Source organism: Taeniopygia guttata, chromosome 21 (assembly GCF_048771995.1).
Source record: "Taeniopygia guttata chromosome 21, bTaeGut7.mat, whole genome shotgun sequence".
In the NCBI taxonomy this organism is placed as follows: domain Eukaryota; kingdom Metazoa; phylum Chordata; class Aves; order Passeriformes; family Estrildidae; genus Taeniopygia; species Taeniopygia guttata.
The window spans coordinates 1,918,167-1,938,189 of record NC_133046.1 but is presented as its reverse complement, the minus strand read 5'-3'; the positions used below and the strand labels follow the sequence as shown (position 1 = coordinate 1,938,189).

The window sequence follows — 20,023 nt, the reverse complement described above, 5'->3', positions numbered from 1 at the left end:
AAAATCGAAATAAAGCCTTAAACCTTGTACTTTTAACTTAGAAGTGCAACTTTGTGAAAGCACACAGAGATTCTTTTTGCCTTTATGTAAATAATGGGCTCAAATCTCACATTGCAGGGCCAGGAGTGCCTCAGAGTGATCCTACCTGGTGCAAATCCCTAAAAATCAGAGAATCCCTCACCTCTCCAGGGAGTGAGAAGGATATGTAAATATCCTTTGTGTAAATAATGGGTTCAAATCTCACACTGAAGGGCCTGGAGTGCCTCAGAGTGACCCTACCTGGTGCAAATCCCTAAAAATCAGAGAAATGGGCATTCACTTCTTCTAGATAGAAAGATATGTAAATATCCTTTGTGTAAATAATGTGGTTTTGCTTATATGTAAATAATGGGTTCAAATCTCACATTGCAGGGCCTGGAGTGCCTCAGAGTGACCCTAGCTGGTGCAAATCCCTAAAAATCAGAGAATCCCTCACCTCTCCAGGGAGGGAGAAGGGAGAAGCTGGAGGCCCCTCAGAACTGCTGCAGGGCCTGAAGCGACAGCTGTTTCCAGAGCCAAATTCTGATGTGCATGATCCCAAATAATTTGAAGTCAAGTCACATATTCCACTGACCTAAACAGCCAGAGTGGGTCAGTCAGGGCAAGTAAAATTAGCTGGGAAGGAATCTACAGCATTTGGAGATGGTGTTACTGTAAATAACCCCGGGAATGGCAGGCACAGATCCCTCTGCAGGACATCATCTCCTGCTGGTTGGGCAAGGAGCAGGGTGCAAGAGCAATGCCTGGGCTTTTGCAGGCACCAACAGCTAAAAAAGAGGAATGGGTGGTTGCACTTATTCTAATAATTTCAAATATAATAATAATAGTAATAATAATAAGAATAGGAGGAAGAATAGGAGGCAGAACAAGAGGAGGAAGAAGAAGAAGAGGAGGAAGAAGAAGAGGAAAGAAGAAGAGAGAAGAAGAAAGAAGAAGAACAACAAATTATCTATTCTATTCTATATACACACATTCAGTATCTGTATTAATATATTATCTGTATATATAGATATGTATTATCTATACATACACATTCTGTATATATATATAGATATTATATATCATATATAACCTATTATATATGCTATATATAAATAAATTCTATATAATATTATAGAATATATTACATTTTATATATAATATAGTATAAAGAATATATATTAATATATATTTTATATATAAATATATAATATATATAATAATATATATACACCACATATATATATGTAGTATATATATTATATATATATATACGACATATATATATGTAGTATATATATTACATATACACCACATATATATACGTGGTATATATATTATATATACACACCACATTCTGTCACATATAACTCCATATCACATGGGTTATATATACCCAATATACAATACACACGTCTCACTCTCCATACAGTTATTCTCTATGCCCAGCACACACGTGGCTGACCTTGGCCAGGAGCGCGGCTCCCATCTCTCCGTCCCGTTTCTGCAGGGCCAGCCCCATCAGCTGCTGCCGCTCCAGCGCCATGTGCATGGCCGTGTCGCCGTCCTCGTCCTCGGCGTTGACGTCGCTGCCGTGCCGCACCAGCAGCTGCACCATGCCCACGTGGCCCTGGATCACGGCCAGGTGCAGCGGGCTCTGCCTCCGGCTGTTCCTCACGTTCAGCTCGCAGCGGCCCTGCAACAGCAGCACCTGCAGCACCTGCAGCAACTGCAGTCACTGCAGCACCTGCAGCCACTACAGCCACTACAGCAACTGCAGCAACTGCAGCACCTGCAGCCACTGCAGCCACTACAGCCACTGCAGCAACTGCAGAATCCGCAGCAACTGCAGCACCTGAAGCCGCTGCAGCTAATGCAGCACCTGCAGCCACTGCAGCCCCTGCAACAACTGCAGCACCTGCAGCATCTGCAGCAACAGCAGCACCTGCAACCGCTGGAGCCACTACAGCCACTACAGTACCTGCAGCCTCTACAGCCACTGCAGCCACAGCAGCAACAGCAGCACCTGCAGCCACTGCAGCCCCTGCAGCCACTGCAGCCACTGCGGCCACTGCAGCACCTGCAGCAACAGCAGCAACTGCAGCACGGGGAGGTGCGGCTGCACGGCTGCGAGCCTGGGGCCTGGCAGCTCCCAAATCCAACTTGATTCCCTGAGTTATCTGCTCCTCACAAGGAGCACCAATTTGTCAGATAATAACGAATTGTTATTTTTAATTTATATAACACCCTTTTCTGACCCCGAGATGGGGCAGCTGAGAGGTGTTTGAAAAACTTTTATTCTATTTTTGGTCTGATGTGAATGGTGAGACAATACATATGTTGTAATTCACACCACCACAATCAGAAGTCAGCTATTTCCTAATTACAATACACTAGAAGTGGGTTTTGGCTTCCTAGTGTTAGTTATACCACACTGTAGATGCTTTAAAGTCAATTATCCAAAATTACCCCTCGTGGGACCCTGGAAAAGCAGGAATTGCATCACGGGGAGGTGCAGCTGCACGGCTGCGAGCCTGGGGCCTGGCAACTCCCAAATCCAACTTTGCCTTTGTTGAGTTTAGCTGAGTTGTCTCACATGAGCACCAATTTTTCAGACAATAAATTGTTATTTGTTATTTATGTAACACCCTTTTCTGACCCAGAGATGGGGCAGCTGAGAGGTGTTTAAAAAACTTTTATTTATGTAGGGAAATAATTTGGAACAGGCTCTTTCCTAACTTCTTTTCCTCCAAATCCTTTATAGTTAATACCAGATAAAGCATGGAAGTTTTCTTGGTCCATCTCCTCCCTACACCTGGCTTGGCACTGGAGACTTGAATTCACTCTGATAAAGAAGTTAAATCTGTTTGTTATTTAAAACAGAAAAGGGAAACCAGGATTTATCAGTGTTCACTCAGGAGTAGGTGGGAAATGTGAGGCTTGGGAGTGGGACAGGTTTTCTTGATTTTGGTTTTGAGTTCTTACCTCTTTGATGAGAATTTCAGCCACTTCCATGTGGTTATTGAGAGCAGCAAGGTGCAGGGCAGTGAATCCATCTTCCTTTTTGGAGTCCACCAGCTGCCGAGCCCTGGCCAGAATCTTCTTGATGGCTCTACAGAGTTGGAGAGGTAATTAAAGATGGAAGAATGAATTTCTGCCTCTCCTGCTCAGGAGTCAGCAATGTCTGTGTTTTACCAGGTGGTTCTGACACCAGCAATGAAGAGCAGTCCCTTCAACCCACAAACTGAATTACAAAAATACAACAAAAGCTCTCAGTTATCTTTAATAAAGTAGGGAAAAGCCACATTGCTTTGAAAATAATGAGCAGGTTTATCTTTGGAGGAGTTCCAGAGACTCCCAGTATTTACTAAGACCCAAACATCTGAAACTGTCCAGGAACAGAGAGACTTCCCAGCCTAGGGAAGCCTGAGAAAGGTGGAAAAGCAGGCAGGAGGTTCCTGTGAAGGCCTGAAGGAGGCCAACAGCCCTATCCAGCCATATCCAAACCCAAGAAATGTTTAACCAGCTACCCAAAACCCCATCTGCCACCTTCTTATCCAGCCAGCACAAATTAACATCTGCAAAAGGCATAAAAATGAAAAAAAAAAAAGGCAAGGTGACTTACAGCTTGTTGCCTTTCAGGGCAGCATAGTGGAGCAGGTTGAAACCTTGACAGTTCTGGACAGTGAAATCGATGTTGGGAACTTCAGTGAGGATCTCAATCAGGACTTTGTAGTCCAGGGTGATGGCATAATGCAGGGGGGTGTCTCCCTGGGAATCCTACCCATGGAGACCAAAGCAAAGCCAGGTTACCAACCTCAGAAACCCCAAGGAAAGCCCCTGTCAGCTGCTGAAACTCCTGAGCAGCTCTGAGGGACTGACCCAGCACGGAACAGCCCCACCAGCACACAATAAACTTGAAAAATGGGCTGGGTCCAAGTCACCATCCCTGCCTGCCTCAAAAATGTTACAAATCTTGTTTCTGGGAACAGGAGTGTGGGCACCACACACAGGAAGAGCAGCTCAGCTCTCCCTGAAAGCCTGAGTCCAGCAGAAAATGCTGATGTGATGAAGAAGGGCAGACTCAAAGCTGGAATTTCAAGGTACTGAAGGTACAGTGCCTTTTCAAAAGACAAATTTGAATTCTACAAAGCTACATTCTCCAAAGACGGTGTGAGACATAAAGAAGTACATTATTGTTGTTAATAATGAAGGGATTGGACTATTTTTGGGCTAAGAACTATTTATTGTTTAGATAAACATTAGCCTCAGAGGTTGTGAGATTTTAAGGGAGTAAGCAGTTGGCAATAGCTTAAGAGCAGTCACAAGTTCTTTGTTATAAGGTAATTTATAATTTTGTAACCTGATAGATAGTTGTTACAAGGTTTATTCTGTTTTTCTAACTTATTGCCTTTATTTAATTTTGTTGCACTGTGGATACTTTTATTTTATGAGTTTCTGTCTCGTGTCTATATATATGTTTCTATTATAACTTCTAAATTCTTAGCTTATTTTATAGAACTACACTTTTACATGATAAACTCTTTACTATTTTATCAATACGATTTCTTACTTACTTAAGGTATATTCTTACTTACAACTATAGAAACATAAGTTTATGATTTTTCTGCTTAATGTTTGTGTATTGTATTTTTACATTAATCTGAGCTTCTCTCGAGGCTCTAAATCAAAATTTCTCACAAAGAAGCACCTCCCAACCTCAAAAAAAATCCCAAAAAAATACAGCTCCCTGCCCAAATGGCTGCAGCCCCAAACTTACTGGGAGGTTGACATCACAGTTGAGCTCGCAGAGGGCTCTGACCACCTCGGTGAAGCCCTGGCTGACAGCGACGTACAGGGCTGTGCACTTGGCATTGTTCAGCAGGTCTGCACTGGCCCCCTTGGCCAGCAGCACACGGGCAACTTCAGCTTGGTTCCTGGTTTAAAGCAAGGAAAAAAACAGATTTCAGTCATTCCAGTCAATTCTTTCTCTTTGCAAAGCAACAGAAATCAGGTTTTGTATCCTCTCAGCCCCACCCTGCTTCCTCTCAGTGTTAAAAAAGCTGTTGTGCTTTGTTTTTTTATTGTTAGGGTTGGGATGAAATGTGTGAGATGGTATTTCTTGTTTGGATTCAGATGTTTATTAGTTTTTATCTATTATTTTTTATCTATTATTTAGTTTTATCTATTTTATCTATTACACTTTTATAAACTGTGAGTTCTAAAGTATTGTAATAAACTAAAAAATGGTGTTGCATTTCTTTCTTTATGAGGTTTTTTAAGGATAAACTAATTAAGAAATGATACTTATTTTTATATTTTTATTTTAACTTAATAACTAACTACTTGTGGCTTGTAATGTGGATTTTTAAAATCTAATTACACAATACCACTTAAATTCATGAAGAGAGAAGGATTAGTTTCTGCTTTAAAACTTTTTTTTGTTTTATATATATTACTATATTCTAAAACTTTAAACTTTAAATTATCTACTATGTGATATTATACACATCTATTTAAACTACACACTCATAATCTTAGTTTTATCATTTAATTTTGGAAGCTGTTTTCACAGCCTCAGGTCAAATGCAGTGTTCTCTTGGGGGTCATTGCCTGTCAGCACAGAAAGTCTAAAAGTAACCAGGGTTCCAATATAAAACCCCACAAAACCTTCCTAATTAATTATTAATTCCTAATAATGCTCTCTGCTCTGAACCAACAGGAATTCCCACTCTTAAGGATGAATTCTTCCCTGCTAACTGATGATACAGCTCAAAATCCCATCTTGTCTGGAAAACACAAACTTAGAGAAACCAACCAGACAAATTGATCTGAATCCATTACATCCCCTCCTCCATCCCCTTGAAAAAAAATTTCATCACTAAAACATCCTGATCAATTTTATTTTTCTTTCTGATTCCCCCTGAAAATTCCTAGCATGGAAACTGAAGCAGCTGTGAAGGATAAGAAATCTTTGTGCTAAGAAATCCTGTGCTAGATAAAAATCTGTGGAAGAGGTTTTACAGTGACTTCTGGGAGCCAGAGAGAAGTTTGAGACGTGGATCCATGTTTATCCCTAGAAACAATTTTATACCAAAGCCATTGACATGGAAACCAAGAAAAAAAGAAGGATAAAGAAGAGAAACCTGCAGCTGCCTATTGCAATGAGCATTTGGTTTTTCTCTTGTGACCAGTGAGTAAACTCAGGAGTTTTGTAAGAATGTATAAAAAGCATGCGTGCTAGAATAAAAATGGGTTTGAAGCCTTCTGAAAATGGAGTGTTGCTCTGTACTGTGACCACCTCAAATATGACAGAAATCCTTCTGGAAAGAAGGATGCTGCTGTAGAGGAAGAAATCCTCCTGTGGGCTGAAGCTCAAAGGCTAATTCCCAACATGAAAACCAGAGAAAAGCTCCCACCAGGCACAGAGTGAAGGAAGAGAGATCCATTTGGATCCATTTGGATGCAGGACAGAGGTTTTCCATCAGGGACAGCAGGAGGGGAGGTGTCCTACCCAAAGGCTGCGTAGTGCAGCGCCGTGTCCCCCTCGTCGTCACGCAGGTCGACGTTGGCGTGCGCCTGCAGCAGCGTCTTCACCACCTCCAGGTGCCCCTGGTACGAGGCAATTTGCAGGGCAGTCCTGCCCTGGTTCTTGGCATCCACCTTTGGGAAGGGCAGAGACACAGAAAGTTAGGGATGACCTTGTCCTGTGCCTGGAGCAGGGTGGGAAGAGCCCAGAAACCCCACGGGGTCTGTGCCCTGCTGGCTCCTCTGGCCGGCCAGCAGCTCCCAGCTGAGCTTGTCCCAGAACATTCTGGAAGGGGAAGGGGGCAGCACGTTTAGTCAAGAGGGGAGAAGTGAGAGAGCAGAGCTGGAAGCTCTGTAATTGCAGAGCCCTGCTGCCAAGTCGCTCTGTGCCTGGAAGCACAGCACTCCTTGATCCCTCTGCCAGCAATTCCCTTCCCAGAGGAGAATGGGGGAGGAAATCCAATTAGCTCTGCAAAAGGCTCTGGAGGTGCCAAGTCCCTGCTGTGCTCTGCTGCTGCAGGGACTTCAGCGGGTGCAGTGGCTGCAGGGACATCTCAGGGCTCAAGTGCTGCAGTGAGAGTTTTGGAGAGTTCAAAGCATTGAAGAACAAGATGTAAAAAAAAAATAAAAATAATAAAAGCAAAGCAGTGGAGGCTAAGGAGAGGATTGGCAGATTGGCAAGGAGAGCAAGTTAATAATCCAGGTTTTACCCCTGCAGCAGTCAGAGCACAGGAGGGGCAGCACTGCCCTGGATAGGCTCAAAATGATGGGTGAGTCCTTTGGGCAAAGAGGAATGAGAGGTCACTGCTGCTCTTCCATTTACACCAGGCAGACAGCGCTGATAAGCTGGAAAAACCCTGCCAAAGCAACTCCAATTTGCTCTAAGTCAGCCTCAAATCCAGCCTGATCTCTCTGTAAGACTCAAGCAGAAATAGCTAATTTATTAATACAAATATCAGAGTAGAAATAGAAGTCTAATAAAAACAACTGATCATATCACGGATTATTTACTCTTGGGACTTTCCTATCTGGGATCAATCTGAGAACTGCAGGTATTTGTGTCTCCTTCCCATCCCCAGAAGTTTATTTATACACTTAAATTTAAGTTTATAAATAAAGAAGTGTAATAAATACAAGACAAATTATCACTAAATCAGCTTTATGAAATTCTTTCAGAGCTGATCCTGGGTCACAGCCCCACACTCCCAACAAAATCTCTTTTTGTTAGCCATGGTTTCCAGGCACACACTACTGAAAGACATTGGTGGTTTGGTTTTTTCCTGCCCTGTTCCTAAACCCTGAGCCCCTCCCTGAAGGGGGTTTCAGGAGGTGTGATCCTGACAGTTTGGCACTCTGCAAGCACAGAAATTGTCCAGCAACGAGTCCAGCCCAGCTCCTGCTCCAGGCAGACACAAGATAAGACACTGCACAGATCTGGGCAGCTTTTCTCCCTCCTGATTCCAACAATGGGATTTTACAAGGTCCTCTAAACACAGGCACAGCCAGACACAAGCCCTGCCTTTCTTTTCCAGCAGATCCTCTGATTTCTGCTCCTGTTTTCCTATAGATAAACCCCTTTCCTCTTCATTCTACAGCTGCAGCGGCCACACAGGAAATCTGGGAAAAGCCAGCTTGGGAAAGGTGCTGTAAGGAATTCAGTTCAGATTTATTGCCACAAACTAGAGGCATAAAATATGCAAATTTAACTTGTGAATTTAATCCTAAATTGCAGCAAAATAATATTCCAGCTGTTAGGAGATACCACTAAGCCTGACAAATCTATTGTTTTTCTCACATCCTTTTCCCTGCTTGACTACAAAATTTTATGATGATCTTTTAAAGAGGAGAAACAAAGGAAAAATATCCATTTTTATCTTCCAAACTTGCCTTGTCTGGGTATTTCTGGAGGAGCTCCCGGACTTTGGCTGCGTTGTTGAGGGCTGCACAAATGACCAGGCACCCTGCATGTTCTGACTCTGTCCTCTGGGACAGCAGCTTCTCCAGGACAGTCACCAAAGTACCTGAAAAAGAGACAAAAATGGACCTGTCACCCCACATCTCTCAGTCTTTGAGGGGACACAGGGGACACAGCTCCCCAGCACTGCAAAGTCAAAAAATCTTGCAAGTTCTGCCTCAAGTCTGACTTGAGCAAACAGTTCCAGATCCATCTATATCAGGAAAACAAAAAAATTCTGGCAAGTCTGTGCTCTCTCCCACATGATCCTGACATCCAGAGGAAATAAGGATGGTCAGGCCACAAAAAAAAATTTCTTGAGCAGATGTGAAAAGCACCAAAAAAAAAGTCCCCTCCACGCACCATGTGATCCCAACCTCAATTTCAGGGCAGATTAGGCAAAACAATTGCTGATTTCACAACAGTTCCACGCACAGATCTGGGAATATTTCACAAGCCCTCAAGAATCAGTATCCTTGTACAGGAAACGGGATGGAACAGAGAACTGAGACACAACAGGGATGAGGCAAATACTGAACCTAGGGCAGAACTGTGCTTAGCAATTCTGAGTCCTACATTCTGTATTTTTCTGTCAAACCCAGCATTTCCAAGTCCTAAAATCTGTATTTTCCTGTCAAGGCCAGCTTTGCTTGCTCACTAAGGCACAGCAAAGCTTTATTCTCGATTTTCTCATTAATCCCAGCATTTCCAAGTCCTAAATCCTGCATTTCCCCATTAACCCCAGCAATTCCCAGTCCTAAATCCAGCATTTCCAAGTCCTAAATCCTGCATTTTTTTTAAAGCCCAGCTTTGCTCGCCCAGTAAAGCACAGCCAGACTTTAATTCTCCATCCAGGGATGAACACCTGGATTTTGCCACCATCCAAAGAGCTGGACCAAAGATCTCCCAGCCACGGTGGGACCGGGTTTGTCCCTCACTTTTGGACTCCTTGGCACTCTCTGTGGTCATCAGGTTGGCCTCCTCCTCCCTCTGGTAGGCTGTCAGGCAGGCAGGGTTGAAGGTCCAGGACTGTCCCCCCACTGACACTCGCAGATCTCCGTCCCCATAGACCTTGATCACCTTCCCAATGTGCCCCAGGGTCTGTAAAGAAAAGAGAGGATATTTTTTTTTTTCCTCCCCCCTCCTCAAAGCTCCAGTTCCCAGACCTAAGGCCAGGGTTTTGTTTTTGTTTTTTTTTTGTTTTTTTTTTTTTTTTTTTTTTTTTTTTTTGTTTATTTTTTCATAAAGCTGCAGCTCCTGCTGTGTGAAAAGAAGCACCGGACAAGTGACACACTCACAGACAGCTCCCACTTCGAGGACACCAGAGGGTTCTCACCAGTTTCTCTCTCACTGGTTTGCCATGGAATGGTTTTCCCAGACACACTGGAAATGGCTGGGGAGGGAGGTGCTGATAATAACTGATCAAGCTGGGACTGGGGATGGTTTCCTCTGGGCTTTAACTGCTCCTGGAGGAACCTGAATCCCACTTTTTAGCCACTCTGGGCTGATTTTTCCACCTCCCTGCCTCATTCCAGACAGTCAGGGAGGGCATGAGAGGACTTTGCTGATGGAAACCTCTAACATGAGTTGGTGGCAGCCAAATCCTTTTTGCTGGATTCCCCTTGTCCCGTTTGGGTGCCGTGGACACGACGGCGTCACCGAGAGCCACCAGCACCAGGGGCTGGGCAGGGACTTCCCAGCAGGAATTCTGGTGGGGGGACAAGCCCATGGCTGAGTGCTGAGGGCCTGGGGAAGCTCAGGAGGTTACTGGACTGTCCTGGAACTGGAACTGGCGCGCACTCACAGGTGCCATCTCATCTGTCCACTCCCCATGACCAGGTTGGAACCGCTTCACTGTTTCCATATCATCTATCACCCGGACCACATCACCAACCCAAAAGGTGTTGAGCTACAAGAAAAAGAAAGTCATAAGCTTTTGGGGGATGAAGCCACACACACACAGAGACAAAAAATCAATAGTGATCAGCCCCTCCACCCCACTCCCAAAATCCCAACAAACAAGACACCCACTGAGTCAAAAAACAGCATTGCAAAACATAAATGCAGCTACCAAGAAAGCTCTGTTACCCCTGAGCTGCAAAATAAACACAGACATTTAAGTAGGGAAATAATTAGGAACAGGCTCTTTCCTAACTTCTTTTCCTCCAAATCCTTTATAATTAATACCAGATAAAGCATGGAAGTTTTCTTGGTCCATCTCCTCTCTACACCTGGCTTGGCACTGGAGATTTGAATTCACTCTGATAAAGAAGTTAAATCTGTTATCTAAAACAGAAAAGGGAAACCAGGGTTTATCTGTGCTGGGAATTTGCCAGATGCTCCCTCTGCTCACTGAGCTAGGAAGGGAGCAGTGTCAAAACACACTTTTCAGAGCAGACTGATTTTCTGCAAAACAGTCTGACACTGCATTTTCCACTGGTATTAGGAGTTTTTAGCATTGTGACCTTGCTCAGGTCAGAATTTTGTGGTCTTCCAGCAGCTTCTTCTATACCTAATTATCTCTATTTCTAATTATCCACTTCTCAAAGTCCTCAAACCTCTGGGGAAGGCCAGAGCTGTGAGCTTTGGAAATGCAGCCACAAAATTAGAAGGGCTGGATTAAAGACTCGGAAGAAATCAAAGAGAAGTGAGACAAAAATGCAAAAGAGAACAATGTGGAGACACAAAACACAGAAGAACAAAAGCAATCAAAGGGAATTATGGGGGGATAAAGTTCATCACAAGGGCAAGGCAGCTGCAGAAGGATGAGGGACTGGAAGCTGAAATTAAGAAATGCAGTTTACCTTCAGGACTTGCAAATGCAAAAGTTCCAAAACGTGGACAATTGTGTTTAGAAGAGCAGGGTGTTCCTCCAGCACCTCTGGGGACACACTGAGCCCAACCCAGCAGGATCAGAGATCTCCTGCAGCACTGCCAGCACCTACCTTGGTCAGGGCTCCAGGGTGGAACGTCCAGCGGGTCTCACTGTTGAACTGGACCCTCACGTCCCCTCTGTCCGTGATCCTGTGCACGGTCCCCGTCTGCCCAATGAACTTGGGACAAAAAAAGGAAAGAGGGGAAAGCCCCTAAATAAATCACCTTCCTTAATAGTGGGGAAAGAAGGTATCTAAGGCTAAATCACCCAGCATTTCCCATCCACAGTGCTCCCAAACCTTTGTTCTGCATTTTCATACTAAGCTCAGCATTTCCCAGTCCTAATCTCTGGGTTTTCCTGTTCATCCCAGCATTTCCAACTCCTAAATTCCTGTGAGTCCTAAATTCTGCATTTTTCTGTTAATCCCAACATTTCAAAGTCCTAAATTACTGTGAGTCCTAAATTCTGCATTTTCGCATTAATCCCAGCATTTCCCAATCCTAAATTCCACATTTTCCCATTAATCCCAGCATTTCCAAGTCCTAAATTCCTGTGAGTCCTAAATTCTGCATTTTCCCGTTAATCCCAGTATTTCTCAGTCCTAAATTCCTGTGAGTCCTAAATTCTACATTTTCCTGTTAATCCCATTATTTCCCAATCCTAAATTCTACATTTTCCTGTTAATCCCAGCATTTCCAATATCTCCATGAGATGCAAACATTCTTTTTCTACAAAAAGAAGGGAAAGGGTCCTCTAAAAGCTCCTCTGAAAGAGCAGCATATTGGGGGAGGAGGGGGATAGGAATACAAAGTGCAGAAATGCTCGGAAATGCAGCACAAATTGTCCTTTCCAAAGGACAGAGGTGGGCAGGGAATCCAACGTTGTTCTGCATTATAAAATACCAGCAAGGCAAACTCTGAGAGGGGGGAAACGGGGCCAGGCACACAAAATAAAAATAAAATTGTGTGGTGCAGTTCTAGATCAGATCCTGAGCAGCTCATGGTTTGTAAATATGTAAAAAATGCCAATTTCTGAGGTGACAGGAGGTTCCTGTTTCTCTGTTTAGCATCCCTCTCTACCCCTGCACGCCCCAAAAACAGGAATTCAGGAGCACAGAGGTTGAACAGCCAACAACAGACACAGCAACACCCAAAATCTACAGCTTTGGGGGTGCATTCCTGAGCTGGAATTAAAAAACTCCTGGCTCCACTGGCAGCTTCGCTAAAGTTCATCAGAAGATGCAGAGTCCCTGCCTGCCAGGCTGAAAAAAAAACCCAAAAAAAGAGGATGATGCTCAGTTAAGAGATTTCCACATTGAAACTGAAACCACAGAATTTGCCTTGACTTTAATTTAAATTCAAAAAGTCTGCTCACCTATAGGGCAGGCTGGGCCAGGATAGATATTTAACATATCTTGATGATTTTATAGTATTTATTCATGCTATTTACAGTAATAGATGCCATTTCTATCTTTATTTCCTCCACTCTCTGGGTTTTTTTAAAATAACAGGTGACAGCAGACTGATGGCTCTTCAATTTAAAGGCAAGACTAAGCTCCAAAAATATGATATGGGCTGAGGAATTTTAGCCCTGGCCAAGGACAGAGCCCAGCGCTGACAAAACACACAACTTTAATTACCAGTAATGCACAGCACAAAAGAAGCCAAACAAGGAATGGATCCAGAACAGCAAAGAAAAGACCCGTGGCTCATTTAAAAACAAACAAATCAGCTTTTTTTTTTTTTTTCCCTCATCCAACAGAGCCTAAAAATAACTCTGACTCTAGCGTCCTATCACTAAAAAAATCTGCATTTGTGATTCAGTTCAACTCTAAGGTCACACAAAGCTGTCCTGAGCGGTGCAGAAGGAGGGAGAGGCTGGGATTTGAGCCAGGGAGAATCCAGGCACTTACCTCAGCCATTTTGGGGTTCCAGCCTCCATGGCCCTCCTGCATCTCCCGCAGGATGTCGATGTCCAGCAGGCACTTGACCTTGTCCCCGTGCTGGAAGGGATGTCTGTCTGTGCTCTCCTTCCTCTGCAGCTCAGCTGGTTTCCCTGGGGACAGCAAGGACAGCGGCCACAGGCATGCAGGGTGCACCCACACACCCCGCTGCCTCCCTGGCTTCCTTACCAGGGTGAAAATTAACATTAACTGGGGGAGAACGGGGCAAACCCCTTTTCATGCCCTATACACTCTACAGGGCAGTAGAGAAATCAGTAGGATTGAACTCTAATTATATTAATAATTGCATATTGTTACAATTCTATTTTACAATTACAATTCTATTTTACAATTACAATTATATTATAATTACATTATATTAATAAAACATAAGCAGTTCTAACAAGACCCATTTTGTCTCTGTGTGCCTCACTGGCTTCCTTACAAGGGCTGAAAATTAACATTAACTGGGGGAGAATGGTGCAAACCCCTTTTCATGCCCCATACACTTTATAGGGCAGCAGAGAAATCAGTAGGATTTAATTCTGATTATATTAATAATTGCATTATATTTTACAATTAGACTATATTAACAAACATAAGCAGCTCTAACAAAACCCATTTTGTCCCTCTGCAGAGCAGGGAATGCCTCTCAGGCCATGGCAGACACCAGGAGCTGTTCTTAGCAATCCACTCACCCACAACTGCTGCTCAGACATGCCCACACAGCACCCAAAATTAGTTCTCCCCTGCACAGGCAGGCACAGAATTCACTCTGAGGAGTTCCTTACCCTCCCACCCATCCCATGCAGCCATACCCTGGAATTAAGCTCCTCATCCAACCCTTCCCTCCCCTAATGCTCTTGCCAAGTTGCTCAGGGAGAGAAAAGTCTGAAAAGGACTAAAGGTCTTCCTGAAAAGTTTTATCTGACAAAACCCCTGATTCTGCTGCTGCTGCAAACACCAGAACAAACCCCTCTGTTTTCCTTCAGGGGAGCCAAAGGTGCTCCCTGCACCTTGTTAAAAGAAAAACAACCCCACAGCTAAATTACACCTGGGTAAAAAAAAGCTTCAAGTCCAAAAGGACAAGGAGTTTCCTTGGACTTTAGAGGAAAGGGGGACTGCAGCAAGTTGCCAGTACAGACATCACCTCTTCCCACCACTTTTTCTAACTTTTGGCTGTCCCATTCTCCCTTTGGTCACATTCCCCCTTTTGGCTCCACCAGGAGTGTATTTGTTCCCTAAATGCACAGAGAACAACAGCTTGCCTGAAGAATGAAAAGCTTTGGATTGACAAATGCAACCAAAGTGAGGAAAGTTGGGTTCTCTGAGGCAAAGTGGGAATTTCCTGCATTTCCAGCAGAGGCTGTATTCCTTGGGACAGAACTGTGGGTATCTGATGGTTCAAATTATTTCATGAACCACTCTGAGATCAAGCAGTACATTCACACACAAACCAAATTCTCTCAAATGATGCTCGTTATGTGGGAACTTCAGAAAATCAGGAGGTGGTTTTATGCCTTCCAAACAAAAAATGGTTTCAGCACCAACGGCCGCATGAATCACAACTCCTCAACAAAGCCTTCACTCAGCAAAGATTTCCCTCCACCCACCTAATTTTGGGAGGTGCTCCTTGTAGTAGAAGCCCCCAGAAGCCTCCACAGTACATTTGAGGTCCACTTTTCCCTTGTGGCCCACCCTGTAGACGTTGGTGGTTCCATCGGCCCAGGTGACGCTGGCGACGCTGCGGCCGGTCTCCACGTCCCAGCCCCGGATATCGACCACGCGGCCGGTCTTACCCTCACCCCCTGAGGGGAAAAGAAGTGCAAGTCAGGAAAACTGGATCGTGAGACAACTCATCTGGACTGATCAGGAGGGAATGTCTGTGTTAAATCTGCTGAAAACCAGTGAGCCATTCATTTTGGAATGATTCTGTGGAGAATTCCTGGTGTGCAGGAGCATGGCCTAGTTGGGGAATAAACACACGGTGTCATGGCACCACACTGTGGCAATAAAAATAGTCAGCAGTGCTGCAAGATCCAGGAGCCAAGTGATAAAGATCCACCCAGGATCTTTACATCTCTCCCCAACACCACCCATGTGCTGCAAGATCCAAGATCCAAGTGCTGAAGATCCACCCAGGATCTTTAAATCTCTCCCCAACACCATCCATGTTACAAGAAAATAAAGACTCCTTTCTTCCTGAAAAAGTTTTAATTGATAGTGGAAAGTTTATCTGACTTTGTGTGCACTATCCATTTTCTTTCAGAGTTTTTGGAATGTCCTTATTTGGATACTTTTGAGAACAGTGGGGAGAAATTCTCTCCAAGGAGGGTTTCACATGTTGCACTAGGGAAGGACTCTGTGGTTATTGGAGAGTGGTTCCTGCTTTCTGCAGGAAATGTGCTGCAAGATCCAAGATCCAAGTGCTAAAGATCCACCCAGGATCTTCACATCTCTCCCCAACACCATCCAGGTGGGAGAACATCAAATAAACTTGTTTTTTTCCAAGCAAGGAGCTTGAAGAATCCAGAAGAGGAGGATGGATGTGGGGAGGTGAATCTGGCTGGGCACTGGGACATGCTCTGATCCAAGAGACAACACTGAGCCTTGTGCAGGCAATCAGGGTTTGCAGATTCCCAATTTGGGCAAATTCCAGCACCTCCCCAAACAAGGACAGCAACATCTGTCTCACTGAGGAATTTTTGATTGTCTGCAAAGTCCTGAAATTGAATAGATTGAAGGAGATGAACTCCTCATTTAGCACAAGACAAAGGCTGGGTTTTGCTGGCAGTTCCACTCATGACAAGACCACGGCTGTGGATGGGGCAGCTCCACCAAAACCAGAGCAGCTGAGGGGTGGATTTAGGGCTCCTCTCACTGCTCCTGCTCAGGGAGCTGCTTTCAGGTCAGCAGCACCGTAAGCAACACAAGTCTCAGACATGTAAATGCTGCTGTGATCTCAAAAGGATGGATAAGCTGAACTGAGCATAAGCTGATTTACTCTCAGACCCTGCCAGCATCCTCATCCTCCACTGAACCCAGAGCTGCAATAAATGGCAGAGTCAACTTTGGAAACCTTTGAACTTTTGACTTAATTCTTCAGGGGCTGTAAACATCCCAGTGTGTGTGCAGGGCTCTGGGACAAAGGGGCAGGAAAGCTCCCTGAGCCCCGGAGCACCACACAGAAATTGCTGCCAGTGACCTGGCCACAGGCCCTGCACCCCAAAACAGCTTTAAAAAGGCATTTTTGTCCCACTGCGTTTCAGGTTTCAATTCCTGCAGACAGCAGGAACCACTCTCCAATAACCTCAGAGTCCTTCCCTAGTGCAACATGTGAAACCCTCCTTGGAGAGAATTTCTCCTCACTGTTCTCAAAAGTATCCAAATAAGGACATTCCAAAAACTCTGAAAGAAAATGGATAGTGCACACAAAGTCAAATGAACTTTCCACTATCAATTAAAGCTTTTTCAGGAAGAAAGGAGTCTTTATTTTCTTGTAACATGGTGTGCATTTACAATTTGACACAAGAATTCCCAGGATGATTCCCAGTGGTTTTCACATCTATGAAAGAGGAGCAGCAAAACTTCCTCCCCACACCCTGGATATGATTTATGCCACAGATGTGTGACAAACAAACAAGAAAACACAGGATTTTAATTTCTCTAAAGAACAGGCATCACCTGAACAACTCCCCTAGAAGCTGCTGCTCAGCATGTGGCTTTTCAACGAGCAATTAGTAAAAGAATATTTATATATATATAATTATTATCTATACATATAAATATCTATTATTTTATAAAAATACATGAATATATAAATAGGAATAAAAACAAAATAAAATTATAAAATAGAAATAGAATATAAAGTAAAAATAAAAATAAAATTAAAAATATAAAATATAAAATATAAAATGTTAAATATAAAATATAAAATATAAAATATTAAATATTTATTAAAAATCAAATGGTGTTCTATAGGACATCCCAAAAGCAGCTTACCATCCTGGTTACCCCACTCCCAGTCAGGCCCACGGACCACTTTAGCCCCCTGGAAAGTCCCTTTTAACGTGATGCGAGTCAGATTCTGTCGAGGGCTCACGAGGACGCTGGAAAAACAAAACCAGAGGAAAGAACTGAATTTTTTGCTGTTGTAGACACTGCCAGAGCCCTGCTCCAGTGAGGGCTGTCACAGCAGGACCCCCCTGCACCTCAGGCTCGTGGCCATTGCCGGGGTGCCCTGCACGGAGGCGCTGATGGAGCTCAGCACGTTCTGTGAGCAGGACACCAGAGCAGCTCGGAGCAGCAGGGCTGTGGCTGGACATTCCCAGGATCCCACAAAGCTCCCCACATCCCCAGCACAGCCCCCCTGCAGCTGCAGGGCACAAAGGTACCTACGTGATGGTGAAGAGGGGGTCTGACGTCCTGTTAAAGCAGCTCCCAATTCCCATGGTGGCACGGCAGCCTCTCCGTGTCTGCTGTCCCCAGGCTGCCACCAACCCTTCTCATCAGGCAGCAAGCCCCAAACCCCACGGGGACCCGCCTGGCGGCTCACCCAGGCCACAATCTCTTTTCTAGGTGACAGCACAAGTGCCCCAGTCCATGTCCCTGGAGCCAGACAGGCTCTTGGCAGCCCCAGCCCAGAGTTCAGCAGCTGCTGCACGAGGGGAGGAGAAGCTTCCCGGGGGAGGGCTGACCCCAGAGCTCTGCATTTCTTTTCCATCTAATACCTCCAGAGGAAAGGTGGAGACTCAGGAGGATAAAAAGCTTATGCTTGAACTTATTGTTCACTTATCCAGCAAATGCTTAAATCTTTTCCTTTTCTTAACCTTTTACCAGGCCTCCCACCTGTGGTTTACAACCTTGTGGGACTATTTATGCCTTGCTCTTGTAATCACTAATCATTAATATTCATAATTACCCAGGCAGGAGGAAAATGAAGGCCCAGTATTTGGAGGGTTGAGATTTTGTCTGCTTTAAGCACCATCAAGGCTGGATATTGTTATGAAAGAAGATAATGACAGTGGAGGGAAAAGCTCAGCTATAAAGAGCCACTGCTCAGCATTTATTTTATTGCACTGTGTCAGGCACTACAGACTGGCTTCAAAAACCAGCCTGGATTTGGGTACAGCCTCTGAAACAGCTTAGATGTTTTCACTGCATTTTGTTCAACGTTTTTCTAATAATTTATCAAATATGTCTGAGCCAAGCCCTGAAACTAAGTGATAAAAATATAATTCTCTCTTCCAAACCCTTCTCTCACAAGGGAGGGGATTCAATGCAAAGATTCTTAGTGATAGTAAAATAAAGCACCGAGCTGAGCTTAAGATGTTTAAATAGCAAAATATCCACCACTCATTCTATTCTTAGCAGAAGTTCCCTTTTTGGATTATCATGTAACAGTAGTCATTCCCCAGCTCAACACTCTCACATTAACCTGCCACCTCCTCTGAAATTTGTGGATGGAGACCAAAAAAACAAAGCTGATCAATTTAGAAAGCTGAGCAATTCCTTAAAGAAGGAAATTGTAAGAAACTCCCTCTCCTGTCCTGCTGAAATTCTGAATTTCACCCAGCAGAAGTGCCCTCCTTCCCCAGCCTCACCACCAAAGAGTGATGCAAGCACCAAATCTCCTCAGCCAAAGAGTCTTACAAGGTTTTAATCTAATTCAATGTTTTGCTCCAAATACTGAATAACAACCAAAATTACCCAGTGTGATGCAAAAATACCCCTGGGATAAATTTAATCACTGTGCTACTGCCTTTAATAACAATGTTAATTATGACAGCACCAGTCTGCAGCCATTTCTGCCCTACAAATTCCAAGGATATTAAATGACTGCAGAGCCCAGAGAGCTCTTGGGAGCATGCACTGTACAGAATGAAGTTATGGCTCTCTCCAGCACGCTGGGAACCACTCCCTGGGGATGTTCTGCTTTGCTCAAGCCTCTCTGAGGGGCTGATTTGGGTTTTGACATCCCTGAGAACTCTGCTGCAGCATCTGCAACAGCAGCATCACCCCTGCTTTAAAGAGAGGGATGGGAGATCCAAATCCACTGATCTGGAGAAATTGAAACAAAAACAAGTTTAAATTTGCAGCAGCAAGCCAGAGCTCCTTCACACCAGGCATGGTTGATGTGTTTAGTGAGATTTTTCTGCTGCACAAAGTTCTTATCTGAAGAAATAAACACAATGAAGGGGACCAGGAATCAGAAGGGGTGGTCACCCTGTAAGGTGGCAGGCCATAAATATCACATTAATTCCTTCAGAAAGGCACAGCTCTAAACCAGATTTTCAACTTGTGGGAGACACAAACTCACATCCCTGCCAGGACACACAAAGATCTTGCAGGAACTACAGGCAAAAGTCACCTCAATGCAAGAAATTCCAGGTTTTTAATCCCCCCAGCAAAGCTCCTCCTGAAACTCTTCCAGCAAAGGATAAAGGAAGGCACTTCTGACAGATGGCTGCTGGTTGCTCAAGCAGGAACCAGACTAAGACAAGGAGCTGGAGAGGGATCAGGATCACAGAAACCTATTTTAGGAACTGCCTTTACCCAGATTTTTTCCTTTTCAATCCTCTCCTTCCTTGACAAGGCACATTTATTGACAAAACCAGCCTTATAATATCTTTATCTGTAAAAGCTGTGTTTTTTTGGTAACCCCCAAAGTAATCTGGATCACAGAAAACTATTTTAGGAACTGCCT

General features: G+C 44.2%; 1 protein-coding gene across 3 annotated transcripts in view; it reads right to left on the bottom strand.

The window, feature by feature from the left end:
- The window catches only part of MIB2 (MIB E3 ubiquitin protein ligase 2), a 44,594-nt gene that overhangs the window by 6,068 nt on the left and 18,503 nt on the right, over positions 1-20,023 (bottom strand). For 2 of the 3 annotated variants that reach the window (XM_072917348.1, XM_030289134.4), the window contains exons 4-15: positions 17,320-17,426; positions 14,931-15,125; positions 13,288-13,430; positions 11,446-11,553; positions 10,305-10,409; positions 9,439-9,601; positions 8,434-8,567; positions 6,533-6,681; positions 4,799-4,955; positions 3,644-3,798; positions 3,004-3,130; positions 1,484-1,714 (exon numbers count right to left, since the gene is read on the bottom strand). In XM_072917348.1, coding sequence (XP_072773449.1) covers positions 1,484-1,714; positions 3,004-3,130; positions 3,644-3,798; positions 4,799-4,955; positions 6,533-6,681; positions 8,434-8,567; positions 9,439-9,601; positions 10,305-10,409; positions 11,446-11,553; positions 13,288-13,430; positions 14,931-15,125; positions 17,320-17,426 — 1,774 coding nt within the window. The remainder of the gene's footprint in view (positions 1-1,483; positions 1,715-3,003; positions 3,131-3,643; positions 3,799-4,798; positions 4,956-6,532; positions 6,682-8,433; positions 8,568-9,438; positions 9,602-10,304; positions 10,410-11,445; positions 11,554-13,287; positions 13,431-14,930; positions 15,126-17,319; positions 17,427-20,023) is intronic. The other variant, XM_030289135.4, reaches the window with a different exon arrangement.